Source organism: Leishmania major, chromosome 25 (assembly GCF_000002725.2).
Source record: "Leishmania major strain Friedlin complete genome, chromosome 25".
Lineage (NCBI taxonomy): Eukaryota > Euglenozoa > Kinetoplastea > Trypanosomatida > Trypanosomatidae > Leishmania > Leishmania major.
In genome coordinates, this window is record NC_007266.2 from 776,981 (window position 1) to 792,909 (window position 15,929).

At 61.1% G+C, this 15,929-nt stretch overlaps 5 protein-coding genes across 5 annotated transcripts; all 5 read right to left on the minus strand.

Annotated features, from left to right (window-relative positions):
* Positions 1-1,162: 1,162 nt before the first annotated feature.
* LMJF_25_2000 (conserved hypothetical protein) lies at positions 1,163-5,173 on the minus strand (the record flags this gene model as incomplete). Its single annotated transcript, XM_001683907.1, has 1 exon — positions 1,163-5,173. One exon carries the CDS (start codon positions 5,171-5,173, stop codon positions 1,163-1,165), a length of 4,011 nt encoding a protein of 1,336 aa, XP_001683959.1.
* A 2,133-nt stretch (positions 5,174-7,306) lies between these two features.
* On the minus strand, positions 7,307-8,146 carry LMJF_25_2010 (putative 2,4-dihydroxyhept-2-ene-1,7-dioic acid aldolase; the record flags this gene model as incomplete). Its single annotated transcript, XM_001683908.1, has 1 exon — positions 7,307-8,146. One exon carries the CDS (start codon positions 8,144-8,146, stop codon positions 7,307-7,309), a length of 840 nt encoding a protein of 279 aa, XP_001683960.1.
* A 1,241-nt stretch (positions 8,147-9,387) lies between these two features.
* LMJF_25_2020 (conserved hypothetical protein) lies at positions 9,388-10,299 on the minus strand (the record flags this gene model as incomplete). Its single annotated transcript, XM_001683909.1, has 1 exon — positions 9,388-10,299. One exon carries the CDS (start codon positions 10,297-10,299, stop codon positions 9,388-9,390), a length of 912 nt encoding a protein of 303 aa, XP_001683961.1.
* Positions 10,300-11,453: 1,154 nt separating this feature from the next.
* LMJF_25_2030 (conserved hypothetical protein) lies at positions 11,454-12,548 on the minus strand (the record flags this gene model as incomplete). Its single annotated transcript, XM_001683910.1, has 1 exon — positions 11,454-12,548. One exon carries the CDS (start codon positions 12,546-12,548, stop codon positions 11,454-11,456), a length of 1,095 nt encoding a protein of 364 aa, XP_001683962.1.
* Positions 12,549-14,607: 2,059 nt separating this feature from the next.
* Positions 14,608-15,756, minus strand: LMJF_25_2040 (conserved hypothetical protein; the record flags this gene model as incomplete). The annotated part of the gene is made up of 1 exon (XM_001683911.1): positions 14,608-15,756. The coding sequence occupies one exon, from the start codon at positions 15,754-15,756 to the stop codon at positions 14,608-14,610; it is 1,149 nt and encodes a 382-aa protein (XP_001683963.1).
* Positions 15,757-15,929: the final 173 nt, after the last annotated feature.

The window sequence follows — 15,929 nt, forward strand, 5'->3', positions numbered from 1 at the left end:
CCTCCCCTATTCCGGCCAATGCACAGCCCCTTCTCGTGGTGAGAGGGCCAGGCGCCTACGACGTTGGGGAGTCGGAGAGACTCCGCGCTACTCATGTCGGCGGTCCGGTGGTGGACGGCGTTGCACCGGAGCGACCTGCGGCACTGCGCACGCGTGTGCCATCCATATGATGGGCACAGTGTGTCAACGTGGCTGGAGCGTATCCCACTCGGCCCTCGCTGCTTAGTGGTGCGGGGCGGCTCAGGCGCCCCGCGAGGGATATGCACCACGTGGCGAGCAGCATGGGTGGAGCGGCTGCGGGGCGACCTGGGATGCGGGCGGGCGCGTTGGCTTTGAGGCGGGGGCCGTGCTGAGATGACCGGGTCGGCGGGCTGCTGTGACGCGCGTGTCTACGGCTGCTCCGCGCCACGCGATGCGAGGGGGAGGGGCCCTGTGGCAGGCCCGGGGAAGGAGGGGGAGGGGCATAGCGCAGCTTACTTCGTGTTCTATGGCAGAAAAATGGACACGTCGGCACGATAGATGTAAGTCTAGCATGAACAGGTCAGCAGGGTGACACGCAAGCACAACCACAGCTCTTCCACCTCTGCTGCTCACTGCGGCTATGTTGACGAACCGGGCGAGTCAACGCAGCCTGGCAACCTTCAGCCCAGTGCAAAGCCACCGCATGCAGCGCAGGCGAAGTCCAGGATTACGCCCAACACGACTGCAACGCAGCAGACGCAGAAAAGAAGTAGGCCGATGTGTGTGTTTTTGTCGAATCGCCGGCCGGATTCGTCGTGAGCCGGTGCAAATGTGGTCATGACCGCATGTCTCTCCGGCACGGCGCCAGCCCAGAGCTGGCCGCCGGACACTGAGACTCCACCAGCCGTACCCGAGGCCAGGCGGCAGACTGCTTGGAGTCTCCACGAAGCAAGCACAGGACCCTGTTACACCACGCGCTAAGATGGCCGTCATCGTCAGGGGTTCCTGATGGATACACAAGAAAACGAGAAAAGGCGACAGGGATAGAGCTGCCGCCATCTATGGCCGGTGAGCGCAGCCGCCCAGGCACAAACACACGTCGGAGGAAGAGAGAGAGAGCGGGTGGGAGGGAGGCCAGGATGCGTACACAACGCCGAGCTGTAACACCGACCTTCCCGCTGCTTCTTTTCACCGCACACATCTATGGCTCGACGCTCACGATTGGGTGGGCACGGAGCACGATCTGCAGGTGGTACGACTCCACCGTCTTGTCCTCGGAATCGTTGATGAAGATCCACACCGGCCACCGTCCCTCCTGCTGACCAGGCGGCAGCGTCAGGAGGTCGAGCTGAAGGCGGACGAACTGCGTGTCGCTTGGAGCCAGCGTGAACTTCGACGGGCTCACGCGGAGGTTGAACTTGTAGTTGTGATGCACCTGGAAAACCTCCTCGCGGTCTCCGCGATTTACAAACGTGAGGCGGCGCAGCACAGGGCCCTTCACTTCTGCGAGAGAGAGCTCGATCACCTGTGAGTACGTCGGCGTGGGGTGCACGGTGGACACAGTCACCAGCGTCTTCTTGAGCGTGTCGTCCTGCAGGGTGTGGAGAAGCATGCGCTGCGTGCCGACGTCGCGGGGGTGCAGGCGCAGCACGTACGACGCCCCGCGCCGCTCCACCGTGACAGCGGTGTCGCTGCAGTACAGGTCGCGCGTCCTCTCCGCAGGCAGGCCCAGTGCCGTTGTCTGACCCCAATAGATGTCCCGCGTCATGAAGCTCTCACAGGCGAAGATGCATAGTTCCCACGTTTCGTACAAGCGACTCATGGCGGCGTCGTGGAAGAGCGTCACGTACTCGATACGCTGGCGGCCCACCTCCTTCGGTATCTCTGTCGTCACAGTTGCCTCCTCCCACGCGGTGATGTAGGCCTGCGTGATGGGGTCCAGCACCACATTCGTGCTTACGGACGTCTTCTCGCCCGACGTGGCGACAAAGGCACAGAGCTCACGCATGCGTTGCAGCAGGGCGGCGCTGCCAGTCGTAACAGGAAAGCTCGCAGACGAGAAGGTGCGGGAGAGAATACGCTTGGACACCTCCGTGCCAGGTGCACCGAAGATCTCGTAGCGCCGGTCCACCACCGGCGGCACGACGGTGGCGCGCACGCGGATGCAGCAGACTAGCTCCCGCGTCTCAGAGTAAACGCGCACCGTGATGTTCTGCTGCTCCTGCTGCTGTTGCCGGTTCGCGCCACTCCCGCCGCCACCGCCGGTGGCCTGCGTTATGGACAGCCGTATCGCCAGCGACAGCTCCGTCTTCTCGCGCGGCCCCAACACAAAGTTGGCCGCGTCTATGACGGTGCAGACGTCGGTGTCCCTCGGGTCCACCTCCACAAAGTACTCCATGGCGCAATAGAAGGGGTTAGCGAAGGACGTCCGCACCACCTCGGGGCGCCACGAGATGACCAGCACCTCGTGCTCCACAGTGAGACGGCTCAGCAACGCCTCGGCAATACGCCGCGACTTGACGGCGGCGCGCTCGAGCTCGAGCTGGCGCAGGCGGTACTCCAACTCGGCCGCCTCCTGCGCTGCCTGCACGTGTGCGTCGGGCACCCCCGGCAGCTGCGGCGCCGTGCCCACTCTTTGCTGGTGCTCCCGCAGCTGGGTCTTGAAGTACTGCGCGCGTTGCCAGTGCAGCGTGCCTGCTCCGCCCGCGCAGCCGCCGCGGCCCCTTTTCGATTCTGGGGTCAGCGGAGCGGCAGCTGTGGGCGAGGCCGAGGCGCCGCTGTCCGCCGCTGCGGCCTCATTGATACCGGAAGGCAACGTGATCGATCCTGCCGGGCTCAGCCGGTCGGCGTGCCGCAGCTTCTTCGCGGTAATGACGCGACTCTGCACGTTCTCGGGCGGGCGCACGGTAGCGAGCGCAGCCGCGCAGCTCTTCCTATCACCAGCGGCGGCCCCGATGCCTACGCAGAAGATGGTGAGGTGCAGTTGTCCAGCATGCCGCATCACGGGAAACACCTTCGGTGGCACCACCTGCTCCGTCATGCTCAAGTCCCGCTGCAGCACCACATCCATCGGGATCATCGCACACGTGGCTGATATAGGCCGGCGGAAGGTGGCCAGCGGCAGACTTGCCGTGGCAAGGTAGAACATACTCAGCGCGTTGTACAGGTGCACGTAGACAACAGCGTTGCTCAAGGACTTGTACTTGCGCATAGCACTGCTCTGCAGTGCCGCTTTCGGTTCGCACCACACAAAGCCGGCCTCGCGGCGATCGTCGTACACCTTGTAACTCTCGTTGGTGGGCGTCTGCTCCACGGAGGTGACGTGCAGGGGGCCCACCTGCTGATACGGTAGAGGACCGAACGAGAAGAAAAGACAGACGTCCGCCGGCATGTGCAGCGCGCTGTCCATGGTTATGCCCTCCAGCCGGAAGCCGTAGAGAGACGACGTGAGCTCGTCAACGACCGGCGCCGTGTCATCCAGCAGAGTCCCATGTAAGGGGTGACGAATGGGCTGCGCGCCATCTTGCATAAGCTTGCGCGCCCTCCACGAGACTGCGAGGGGCCGGGGCGCGAGGTCGATCAAGTCGACGCCGCCGTCCGCCAGGCCCTTGTTGAGGCGCTCCTGCAGGGCAGGACTGAGGGCAGCCAAGCTGCTGCCATCGCCGCTAGTCTGTTGGAGAATCATGTCCTGTGCCTCGCGCACCTTGTGCAGCTCCTCCATGATGGTGCAGAGTAGCTTGAAGATGCCTGCGCTGTCTCCGCCGTCAGCGGGTGGCGGCAAGGCTGCGTAGCTGGGTGGCCCCACCGCCACGCTATTGCCAGGGACGTCGGCGGTAGAAAGAACCTGCCCCGGCCTCGCTCCGGAGATGACGGGGGAGGCGGAGGACGTTAGCGAGGAAGAGCTTACCTCGTCCTTCGTGATTTCCTCCTTCTGCTGTGCTGCTACCGCAGCTGGAGCGGCGACGGGGCCTGCGGACAGCGCCCTTGCTGGCCTGCCGGTGTTGTGATACTCCACGGTGAGGGTTACCGCGATCGGCAGCCGCCCGTACGGGCTCGTTGAGTCCACCATCAGCAGCCGCGCGTCTTCGCAGGAGAAGGGGCCCCGCAAGGCTGGAAGGTTCTCCACTCGGATGTCGCGGTCCTGCATCGGCATCATGCAAAGTGGTAGTACGCAGAAGCCCAGAACGGCAAAGGTGCGTGAGCCTGGCGCGCGACGGCGGATGGCGAGCACCAACGACGTGGCGGAGTGCACGGGCAGCCGGTCAATTTCGAGAGGCAGGTCAGAGCACAGGAGGACCGTGTTGGCGGCCGGCGCTGCAGGCGGACGCCGAGTGGACGAGGAAGAGGTGATCGATGAGGAGCTGTGCCGACCGCCGTCGCTCGGAGCCTCTAAGATCAGCGACACCTCGCTGCCCTTGCCAAGCTGCTGAAAGCCGTTATGGGCCACCGCTGCGACGGACCAGTCTGCGTCCGGGTCGGCTAAGTTCAACGCTGACTCCTCCGTCGAGCCAGACAGCTCGATGTTCCTCACGCACAGCTGGAAAAGTGAGGTGCCAGGCATTGGCGTGGCGCGTGTGAAGTCCTCGGACACGAAGATGCCAGGCGGCACCAGCTCCCCCATCAGCTGCGCGAGTGCTGCGTCCTGGTCCACGGCCACATCGCATGTTAGCGCGACGTCGCTCGGGGCCGTCGGCAGGCTAACCGCGGGCCACGAGCTCTTCTCGACGAGCAGGAGGTGCGCACTGCCAGGACGCAGCCTGACCGAGATCGTGCCGCTCATCATTTCCTCCACTGAGCAGAAGCCCCAGCTGGTAACCCGGTACTCTTCCAGCGGTGCTGACGGGCGAGTGTCATGCACCACAGCCTCCAACACAAGGAGCTGGGTTGGCGCCACTTGCACGGCCAGCGGTCGAGTGATATCACGCGCCTCCAGCTGGTACGTCGCGCCAAGAAACATCTTGCGTGCAGGGTCGAAGAGAGCGAGATTAACGGCCTCGATATCGCTTGCCGCAATCCGCTGCTTAGTCAGCTCGCGAAAGCGGAGACGCAGCGTGTGCACCGCTCCGCCATGGAATCGGACCTGCTTCCGGGCCGCCGCGCACTCCCACGTATCATGCCGAAAGGCGTTGGAGAGCAGAAGGCGCGCCGTCTGCTCCGCCGAGCGGGAATACCACGCTGGGCTGCCGGAGCAAGGCACCTCTGCGCGTGACATGGCCTGTGCCGGGTGTGCAGGGCTGCCTTGTGCCTAGGCCTTCTCCCTTCTCTCCCTTTCTTGCGCCTCAGACGAGTAACATACACACGCACACACACACACACACACACATACACAGAGCAGCAACAGCAGCCACTGATGCAGCGTGTCCTCCTTTTATGTAGAGTGCTGGGGATGCGGGAGGAGGAGGAGGAGGAGGGGGGGGGGGGCTGGGAACCCCTTTACCAATCCCACCGCTCCTTCGCCGTGACGGTGTGTTGTCTTCCTCCGTTGGCCGCCTCTATGAGAGGATGATGAAAGCACCACAGAGCAGAACAACGTATTCCAGGCTACAGCCCTATCCGTTTCGTGGACGGCAAGACGTGCGCCGCGGCTGATGCGGCTGCTCTCGCTGTTATGGAGCTCCCTGCTGTCTTGAAGGGGGACGTTGTGTATGTGCTTGTGAGTGACTGGATCTGTGGTGGTTGCGGGGTGGGGTCTATGCTTCTTGTGCACACAGTGCACTAGTGCGTGAGCGCCTCGCTCTCTCTCTCTCTCTCTCTGTGTGTGTGTGTCGGAATGCCTGCACTCGTGTATACGTGTGGGCTTGTGCCATGTACACAGCGGCAAACGCAGACAGACACCACCGACACACCTGCTGCCGTACTTCACGCTTACCCGTGTGGGGAGTTGGAGAGTGTTCGAGGGAGATAGAGAGGGAGTACGTACGTGCGCAGGCAGGCAGACAGGCAGGGGGCCACTGATGGTAGCGAGTACGAAAAGTCAAGCGACCCTCTTTCACAGAAAGAGGAGCACGCCGACCATGTGGTGCATGCGAGTGTCTCCAACATGTGTGTGTGTGTGTGTCACAGACCACGTAAGAAATGAGGGATGCGTGGGGAGGGAGAGGTGGAGGTACGCGCGAGCATGCACTGTTCATAGCAAGCACAGACTTTTCTCCCCCCGCACAACTACAACAGCTGTGCACTCCCTCTCCCTCGTTCGCTCACGACTAGTCCGCACGCAGCACGTGGTGCAGCAGCGAACAGCAGCGCATACGCCACCTCACAACCTGTTCCATCCGCGCCACCGCGACACCAGCGGCAGGCGTGTCGTCAATTCATTGCACGGCACTGCAGCGACGCATCACCGTCTCTGCATGGAAAGGATGAACCTCCAGGGGGTCCAACGTCGCCGAGTTGTTTTACCAGTAGCACACATATACACGTACACACACACACACACACAAACACACACAGGCACTTCACCGGCCAGCTCTTCGTCCTCCCACGGTATCCATGCCACACACGTAGAAAGAACAGGCGACTGCTGTGGCTGTTGTTCAAGGGCGAAAGAGAGAGAGAGAGGCGTTATCGATGTCCACAAGACGGCGGTCACTGAGCTGTTCGAGTGTGTGCACACGCGGTCAGAGGATGACTGGTCAGCCACAAGCGAGCAGGCGATGAGCGTGCGGGCCGGCGCCTGTGTGTGCGTGTGATTGGGTACGTGTGCGAGCGAGTGTGGTAGTCGGCTTAAAGGGGCGTGCTGACAGCCGGAGGAGAGAGTAGCGGGTAGACAACGAGGCTAGCGCATAGGAAAAAATAGAAGAACCCCGCGCAGGTAGCAGGGGCGCGGTGTGCCTGCGTGTGTGTGTGTGGGGGGGGGGCTTATGGAGCGTGTGGGAGCGCGCACATTTATGCGTGCTGCACACTATCCCTTCGCACATCCGCCCACTCCCCACTCACCACACGCGCAGAACAGGGGATGTCAGAACCCCCTCTCCTTCCCCGCGGCCACTGCTGCGCCATCATCGGGCCTCCGCGCAGGAGGATCGACAGCCCGCCCACCCGTCCCCTTGCTTTTAGAGCGTCTGTGCGTTGTGTAACACGTTACGGTGCGTGCGCTCGTTGTTAACAGCGCCACCCGGGGGCCGACCGCAGATGCCAGAGAATAGAAAACAAAATAATCACAAGCGAACGGAGAACAAAGTCGAGGAAGAGAAGAGAAGAGAAGTGAAGAGAGAGGGGGGGGGACGGGGGAGGGGTGTGGGTGGCTCAGCAGCAGCGCTGATGTGCACTGGTGCGTGTCTGTGCCAGCGCACTCTCTCGCCCCTCCCCCTCGACTATCTCGACCGGCGGCCGCTGCTGCTCCCGCTTACACGAGGGCGCTGGGCTGGTTCGCCCACGGCTTGCCCTTTTCCGCCGATATATCCTTCAGCGCCTTCACCCAGGTGCCGGCCTGCACCATGGCGTGGTGCAGCTCGCTGCCGATGCTGATGAAGGTGAAGCCCTTCTCCAGGAACTCACCTACGCGGTCCGTGCCGAACAGAAACAGGCCCAGGATGACGTCGTGCTTCTTGGCCGTCGTGATCAGCTTGTCCGTGGCAGCCTGCAGCTCCGGCGAGAAATACATCTGCGGGAACACGTAGCGGCCGTCGTACAGGCCCATGGACATGCAGAGGTCGTTCTGGCCAAGGAAGGCGATGTCGATGCCCTTCACGGCCATGATTTCCTCCAGGTTCTCAATGCACGCCGCCGTCTCCACCTGGAAGGCGACCACCACGTTCTTATTCGACTCCGGCACGTAGCCCAGTAGGCCCTTCGCGTTCATGCACTGCTGTGGCTGGTACACGGAGCGCGTACCAGTCGTCGGGTAGTAGCAGCAGGACACAGCCTCCTGCAGCTCCTGCGCGTTGTTCACATACGGGATCAGCACGCCATCGGCGCCGTTGTCGAGAGCGCACTGGATGCCAGCGCGGTCCTGCGTGCTCGCCACGCGCACCATGACCTTGGAGTGGCCCGTGCGGATGGCAGCAATCATGTGCGCCATCGTCAGCGGGTCCACCGGCGAGTGCTGAGCGTCGATCAGCAGCCAGTCGTAGCCGGAGTGGCTGAACTGGCCCGCCAGAAGCGGGCTGGCGGAGTTCAGGAAGATGCCGAACTTCGGCTTGCCGGCACGCATCTCGGCCTTGAACTCAGCACCACCAGCGGACATGGTTCACGAGAGAGAGGGAGGTGGAAAGGGTGGCGGTGGTGGTTGTATAGGACTGGCTACCAGAGAGCGAGAGAGGGTGCGATACGCGAGGGCGGTAGGAAGATATGCGAGGGTGAGTGCCTGGGCAAGGGGAGAGGCTGAAGTGTGGAAGCGAGGCGTTGAGGAGGGGAGGCGAGGGGAAGGAGGTGATGAGCAGGGAGATGTATCTGTGCAATGTGCATATGTGTATGCGTGTGTGTGATGCGGCGCAGTCTCCGAAAACGGAAAGTGCATAAGACAGCCCTACCGTGATTCAGCGGATGCCCACATGAGCAGGAACGCACACACACGCGCATATACACACAAACATTGAGACTTGCGGTCCGCCAAGGCGAGGGAGCTGCGCCGTCCGAGTGCTCGAGGGAGGGGAGTCGTCTCACCTGTATGTGCTGCCGTGTTGAGGCACAGGCTTAAGCGTGGCGCCTGTGCCGCTCACTGCGTGTGAGGGCCACGTTAGCTTGCCCGGAGAACCCCCTACGCCGTCCGTACGATGCCCCAAAGCTAAACCTGTGTTTTATACCTACATGGCCTGCGCATGTGTGCGTGCCTGCCTCTCTCTCCCTGTGTGTGTGTGTGTGTGTGTGTGTGTGTGTGTGGGTGGGGAGGAGGGAGACACGGACAGGACCACGTCGATCCATACTTTCACCATCACCGCGACCAATGCTGCTGCGACGGCTGCGGAGCCACATCGCCCAACGAACAAGGGGTCACACCTACCCACATCAACACCGATGCGCACATGAAACACGCAGGCTGAGAGATGAGCTGCACACTCGACAGAAGATAGCATGGGCAGGAGAACGAAAAGCGAGAGAAGATGCCGACAGACGGCCCAGCCTCGTGACACTGCCAACACGCCCACGCACGCAGATGCGCGAGCACCACACAGGAGGAAAGGTGAATGCACAGTCATACACACACACACACACACACATATATATATATGCACACAGTGAAGCGGGAGGAGGGTGCAACACACAACAAAAACGAAACAAGCACATCAGCGAGAAGTACTCATGGGTGCTCGAGCGCCATGATAAGAATCGACAGTCTCCTCATGACGGCACCGACGAGGATTGTGACTGCCGTGGGAGTTCGAGAGTAAGAGGAGAAGAGGGAAAAAGGGGACAGACTGACTACAGACACCGTCTCCTCACAGCGCAGAGGCGCACGTGAGGCATCCTCAGCCGCAACGTCTACTGCTACTGCAGGGTCTCGACTGCCTTCACCAGCACCTTGCTGACCTCCTCGTCTGAGGCGCTGTCGTCCAGCATCTCCAGCGCCTTGGCCATGACGCGCTGCGCTGCACGGCGCTGGCCGAGCACCTCCACATCTGGGATGATGAGCTCGAAGCGGAGGGGGCTCGAAATGTAGTCCAGCGTCTGCGAACGGCCCTCGAGAATGACGTTGTAGCCGTCGGCGCTGAGCTGCTTGACGGCACCAGCACCGAAGCGGATGACCTCGCCCTGGGTCTGCTGGGCCACCGTCGGTACCTTGGAGCTGATAAGTGGGGTCTTGAGCAACGTGTTCTGCACATCCGCCACGCGCCTTGTGCCGTCGAGCATCGTATGGAACATCCCGTCCTCGCACTTCACAAACGTGACGCGCTTTTCGACGGAGGAGAGCAGCTCGTCAGTCAAGCTCTCTTCCGTGATCTCCTTCCCCTGAGCAGCGAGAACCTCGTTGCACAGATACGTGTAGCTGCGGAAAATGTTGCCGTTGCTCCACGTGACGCACTTCGGCAGCGCATCCTTGAGCTTGCTCACGGTGGTGCCCTTGCCGGTGCCGCTGAGTCCCTGCAGAATGATGACATTGCCGTTCTTGGACGGGAGCGCTGCCACAATCTTGTCCGTCACCTCCTGCGCACTGAGGCCGACCACGTTCAGCTTGTTCACTGGCGACACATCCGGCTTTCCGCTCACGATGCCCTTGCGAATGGCGATGCGGATGCCGTCGCTCAGCTTCTCGGCATCCTCGTTGTCGCGCTTGAGGATGTCCTCACCCTCGCTCTTGGAGAGGCACTGAAAGCTAGCGTTTCCCTTCAGGAGTGCAAGCACGCAGGAGCTGCTGGCGTCATCCTGCTCGCGAAGGATCTGGAGAATCGTCTTCTGCATAGGGAGTATGAGGGGGAGGAGGAGTAGGTGGGAGGGAGAAGGAGTGGTGGAGGCGCAGTGCGGGCAGCAGCGGAGGGTGGGCGATGGCCAGAGGTGTGCGTGCCTTATTGCGTGTGTGTGTGTATATATATGTATATTTTTTGGGGTTGCTCTTTGCGTGCAATGAAGGAGACCGCGGCGGCGGCGGCGGTGACGAGAAGCGATGGAGGAGGCGCAAGAGGTAGAGGGGAGGTGTGTGTGTGTGTGTGTGTGTGTGTGTGTGTGTGGGCGTGCATGGTAAGCCAGTGCACCTCTCTCTCCCGGCATGCATGAGCGCCTATGGGAGATTAGTGGAGGCTCACGGCATCTACCTCTCGATCGAGGCAAAACCACCGGGCTGGCGGGGTGCACACTTCCCAGCGCTGCCACAAAAGACTCGCGGAAGTCGTAAGACGAGAAAGAGGGCGCGTGGCCACAGAGATCTTGACCGCGCCCCGCCATCACGCACAAACCGCCGTGAGCATCTTCCGACCAAACGGATGCATGAGAGGCGTGCACGCGTGAGTGAGTCAGTGTGTGTGTGTGTGTGGGGGGGGGCAGGGAATGGCGTGGATCTTCCATCAGGAGGTAGCGTGCGGGCGGAGTGGGGTGACGTGGGCAGAGGGCAGGAAGGAACCGAGAGAAGGAGGGGAGGGGGGTACGACCATGGGCAGTGGTTGGTGGCGGCAAACGTGATATGCTGAACACGACTGCAAACTAAAGAAATCGTACAAGCGTGAGAGGGATGCGCATAGCGCAGCTTTGAACTGACGCGTGGAGACAATGAGGGAGTGAGGGGGAGGGGGGCGATTCACATTGCTTGAAACTTGCGAAGAGGAGCATGCGCCATAGAGCATGAGACACAGAGTGCGCACCACTGACCCTCTTTCCTCTTCGCTGCGCAAGCGTGCGTTGACGCCCGAGCACAGACCAGCGCGCACGTACACCACACACACACACACACACACACACAAGCGCGAAAATGCATGCACACGCATCTGCGTGGATGCTACGGCAACACGCCCCCATGCCAGGGCACTTGCTTCCCTCTCCGCATCTTCCTCTCTTCCAAAAAGCACACGGAGTTGAGACCTGCGGGCCTAGTTGTCTGGAGTGTGGCTGGACAAGTGCGGCTACTACTCTCCGCTGTTCTCGTGAAGCTGTTGGAGTTGCAAGAGAGCGTTGTAGTTGTCCAGCACATCGTACACAGTGTCTGCCTCCGCCAGTGCCTCCAGCACAGGGATCAAGCGCAGCAGCTCCTCGTCGCGTGAATCGTCGAACCATGACGTGATGGGGATTGCGTTGCGTTGCTGGAAGAGGTAGGCGATGGGGCTGTTGTCAATGATCGCTACCTGTTCTAGATTTCGGCCTAACAACGAGAGATCTTTCACGTAGGTTGTGCCGACCACACTGCAGTGCTCGCGGAAGAGTCGCAGGCCGCCAAGAATGTGCTGCTTATCAATCGAGTCCATCAGCGGGTCGCAGTACGTGCTGAGGGAGGCCGTGAAGATGACCACCTCAAAGAGCGGCGCTACCGCCTCGAGGAAGCGCTGGAGATGCGGTCGGAAGGCTACGTAGACGTTTACGTGGGTGTCACGATCGAGGGTGATGGGGAGGTGCACGTCGTACCGACCCGTGTTTTGGTAGGAGCTGTGCACCAGCGTCTCGTCCACGTCGAGGATGAGGCACTTCTTGTTCCGGACGGCGGGAAGCGGCTCCGGTAGCAACGAGGGATGCGCCGAGGCGTCAATGGGCGACGTGTTCTTGGGCTGGTTGCGGATGTACCGAGCCCGCTCCACCAACTCCGTGGCGTGCACGCGCTGGCGGAAGCCGGTGCTGCCGCCTGTACCACCTCCAGCGACTCGGGGGCCGGTGTGCGCATTGCCGCTGCCGTCCGTTCCACTGCTATCGCCATAGCCACCAGTATGCCCCCCAGCGCTCCGCTGCTGCTGCAAGCTGGACGGCGCGTGCTGCGACACCTGCGTGATCAGTGTGCTAACCGGCGTCACGGTGGAGGTGGGGGTGGTGGTGGCCGAGGACGGCGGGGTGGCGCCTCCTCCTGCGCCGCCGCCGCGGTATGGACTCGCCGGCATCGCATTGATACTGCTGCTGGAGGCGGCAGCGAGTCGGCCGGATGACGAGGGCTGCTGCTGCTGCCGCGATTCCAGCTTGTCGGAGACGCCCCTGAAAAACGACGTCGGGGTCACGTTTGTTTCACGCTCGCCGTCCATGATGCCCGAGAGGACTCGTGCAGCGGCTGTGGCAGCAACGGCCGCACAAGGAGAGAGAGAAACAACGAAACACGCACAACCGAATATCACCAACAACACGCCCACAATCGGATCAGACGTGCGCACGTCAGTTATACATAGAGAGACAGACGCACGTACACCAACACACACGCACCCGCCCGGGAACACAGACACCGTGTGTTCGTATGTTTGTGTGCGTGTGTGGGGGGGAGGGGGCGGGAGGGGCGGAGGGGGCGTGAGTAAGTAGTCCAAACAAAAGAGAAAGAGAGAGCACACAAAACCGAAAAGAATGGCAGAAGACAACGACTGAAGCAGCAGCAGATGATAATGGTGTTGTTGTTGTTAATAAAAGAGCCAGACCGAAATTAGGGAGGGGAGGGGAGGGGAGGGGGTACGCAATGTGCTCGGGAAAGGAGGGCGACGGCAGTGCTGACGGCAGCAAGAGTCACCTCATCCACACACGCACACTCTGTTCCTGAAGAAATGGCAGGGGTAGTAGAGACGCACCCGCACACGTAAAAATTCCCCCAACCTCCTCCTCACTATCATGCCCGAATACGAGCGACAAGCCAGAAAGGAAGCACAGAAGGAAACACACACACACACACACACACACACGAAGAGAGGAAGGAAGAGGGCGAGCGACACCTGGTCCGTCACTGGACACAGACACCACGGCCAACGACGTGGGAAGGTGAGGGAGCGTGAAGAGTACGTGTGAGCCGACGTGCTGTATAAGGGTGTACGTGACAAACAACAAGGAGAAAGAGCGAGAAAGCACTGGCAACCGAAGAATGACAACAAGACCAACAACAACAAAAGGACGACGAGGAGCGACGCACACACACACACACACACACGCACACACACACACACACACACACACACACACACACACACACGCACAGAGGGAGAGAGAGCGAGGGCGAGAGGGGGCGAGGCACACGCGTTGTGCGAAAACACAGACCGTGCTCCAGGAGCACCTGTCGCGCGAATATGCGTATGCACGGGCGTGTATGCCTGCGCTTCGCACGAGTGTTCGTCCAACAATAAAACGCAAAGAAACAAAAGAGGAAAGTGCGCGAGTACACGTTGGCCGGCGTGTAAGTGTATGGGCGGATGGATGGATGAGTGGATGGATGTAGGTGTGCCGTGTGATGCGTATCCGCAAGTGTACGCGTGTGTAGTGTATGTAAGCGTGAGGAGATGATGAGGGGGTGAGGTGGACAAGAAAGGCAAGCAGGAACAGGAAGAGGAAAGGAGAAGAAGAGGGAGGCGAGATGGCGAAGACGAAATCTCCCCCCTAACCACACACACAAAGACAGACACACAGGCAGGCGGGCGGGCGGGCACACAGACACACACGAGAGAGAAAACCACAACAGCAGCAACAGCGAGCGAGCAAGAGAAAGATGTACCTCTCTCTCTCTCTCGTTCTCTTCGCTCCTTCCTTCCTGTGGGCGCGCGTGCGTGCGTGCTGCGATTCTGAGATGTGCACCCTCTGTTGCTGTAAGCATGAAGGACGTAGAGATATATATGTATGCGTGTGCGCAAGGGAAGGAGACGGGATGATAATTGAGGGAAGGATTGCAGGGGTAGTGGTGGGGAGAGAGGAGAGACGCAGCGTCACGAGCATCACGCACCGAGATCCTGTCCATCTCCAAGCGTGCCTCTCTGTGCGCGTAAGGGAGAGAGGGAAGGTGTGGGGGTGGCTGCGCGTGTGAAGGAGAGGGTCGAGAAGGAGGGCGGTGCTCGCGCGGGAGCAGACAAAGACACGCACCCACAGACATGAACACTCACGTGAGCACAGCGGGCAGCATTATAAGAAGGCCACACCTAGCTTTCTTCTATGGGGGAGGGGGTTACTGGCTTGAAGATTATCTGGCGACCAATGACTCAAGCACGGCTTAGAGAAGGACCGCCAAGCTGGAAACAACCGCGGGACGGCTAAGCAGTTCATGTGTAGAGGGGTGAGAGAGGAAGGCGCAGGCACACCCACGGAGAGAGACGAGCTGACAGGCGGACCGAGGGACAGCTTCTACCCGACAATGATCGATTTGCCCGTGTCGTGGTCCATCACCACCTGCGCCAGCTCGACTGGCAGCAGCCGCAGCTCGTACCGAGTGACCAGCGCCTTCAGTCCTGAGAAGGTAAGGCGGAGGTACGCCTCGAGGTTGCGCGTGGTCCCTTCCACGAGGTACTCCATGTCCACGCCGTCGATCGCCGGTGCCTTTCGGCCATCCTCATTCACTGTCTGCGGCTCGCCTGGCAGTGGTGCCGCCTCCTCTGGGACTGGGGCGTAAATGGCCTTGTAGGACGTCTGCTCCACAGTCAGGCTGCCCAGCGACGACGCCAGCCCACCGCATGCATCGACCACCTTCTGCACAGAGTCCTGCAGCGTCGCTAGTGCCTCGTCGCTCGAGTACTTCTCCTTCAGCGGCTGGACCATCATCGACACGGCCGCCCGCGGCGGCTTCTCGAAGAGGCGGCGCACAAACAGCTCCCCAAAGTCGTCGAAGTCCACGAGCCGGACGTACTTGAGAATGTTGAACTCGTCCCCCTTCTTCGGGTCAATGTGGAAGCTTGTCACCTGAAACGTGTAGGGGAAGGCGATGCCAATGCCGTTGAGCACGAACGACTCCTTCTCTGAGCGAGCCGGGTACCGGCCTGTCTCCTCGCGGTAGCGCTTCACCACGCCAGGCCGGCGCTTCCACGACAGCTGACAGCGGACTTGCTTTGCCTTCTCGAAGTCGACGAGGGCCATGCAGTTCACATCATTGCCCTCGCGCTTCAACACCACCGTGTCACGGGCGATGTTGGTCACCTTCCCGAACTTGTCGATGAGGCAGCGCGACATGGCCCGTATGAGGCCACGCTGCACAGAGCCGCCGTCCTTCTCCTCCAGCAGACTCGGGTGGAACAGCCGCATGAGGCGCTGGTCGAAGCCTGGCGTGGCCTCGTCCGTTAGAAAGTACAAGAACGTGAGGAGCGGCGAGAGCGACATGGCGGCCTGCTCCTTCGGCCGCAGGAAGATGCCAAAGTACAGCCCGTACAGCACCATCATCACCCACGGGAAGGCTACGAAGGCGACGATGCCGCAGGCGAACCATGGCATCAGGCGACCGAGAAAGGTGTCGCGCTGGACTGTGAAGATGTCGGAGAGAACGTTCAGGATGATGGACTGCATCTTTGCCGCGGCGCAACGAAGGGGGCTGGGAGAGGGGGCGATGAGGGGAGAGAGCAAGAAATGAAGAGAATCCAGAATAACTCGGGCAAGGAGGACGCGAGCGGAGCTTCACGAGGGCGGAGGGACAACCACCACAGAGGATGAAAGCCGCCGCGAGACACAGCGCGTAAGAG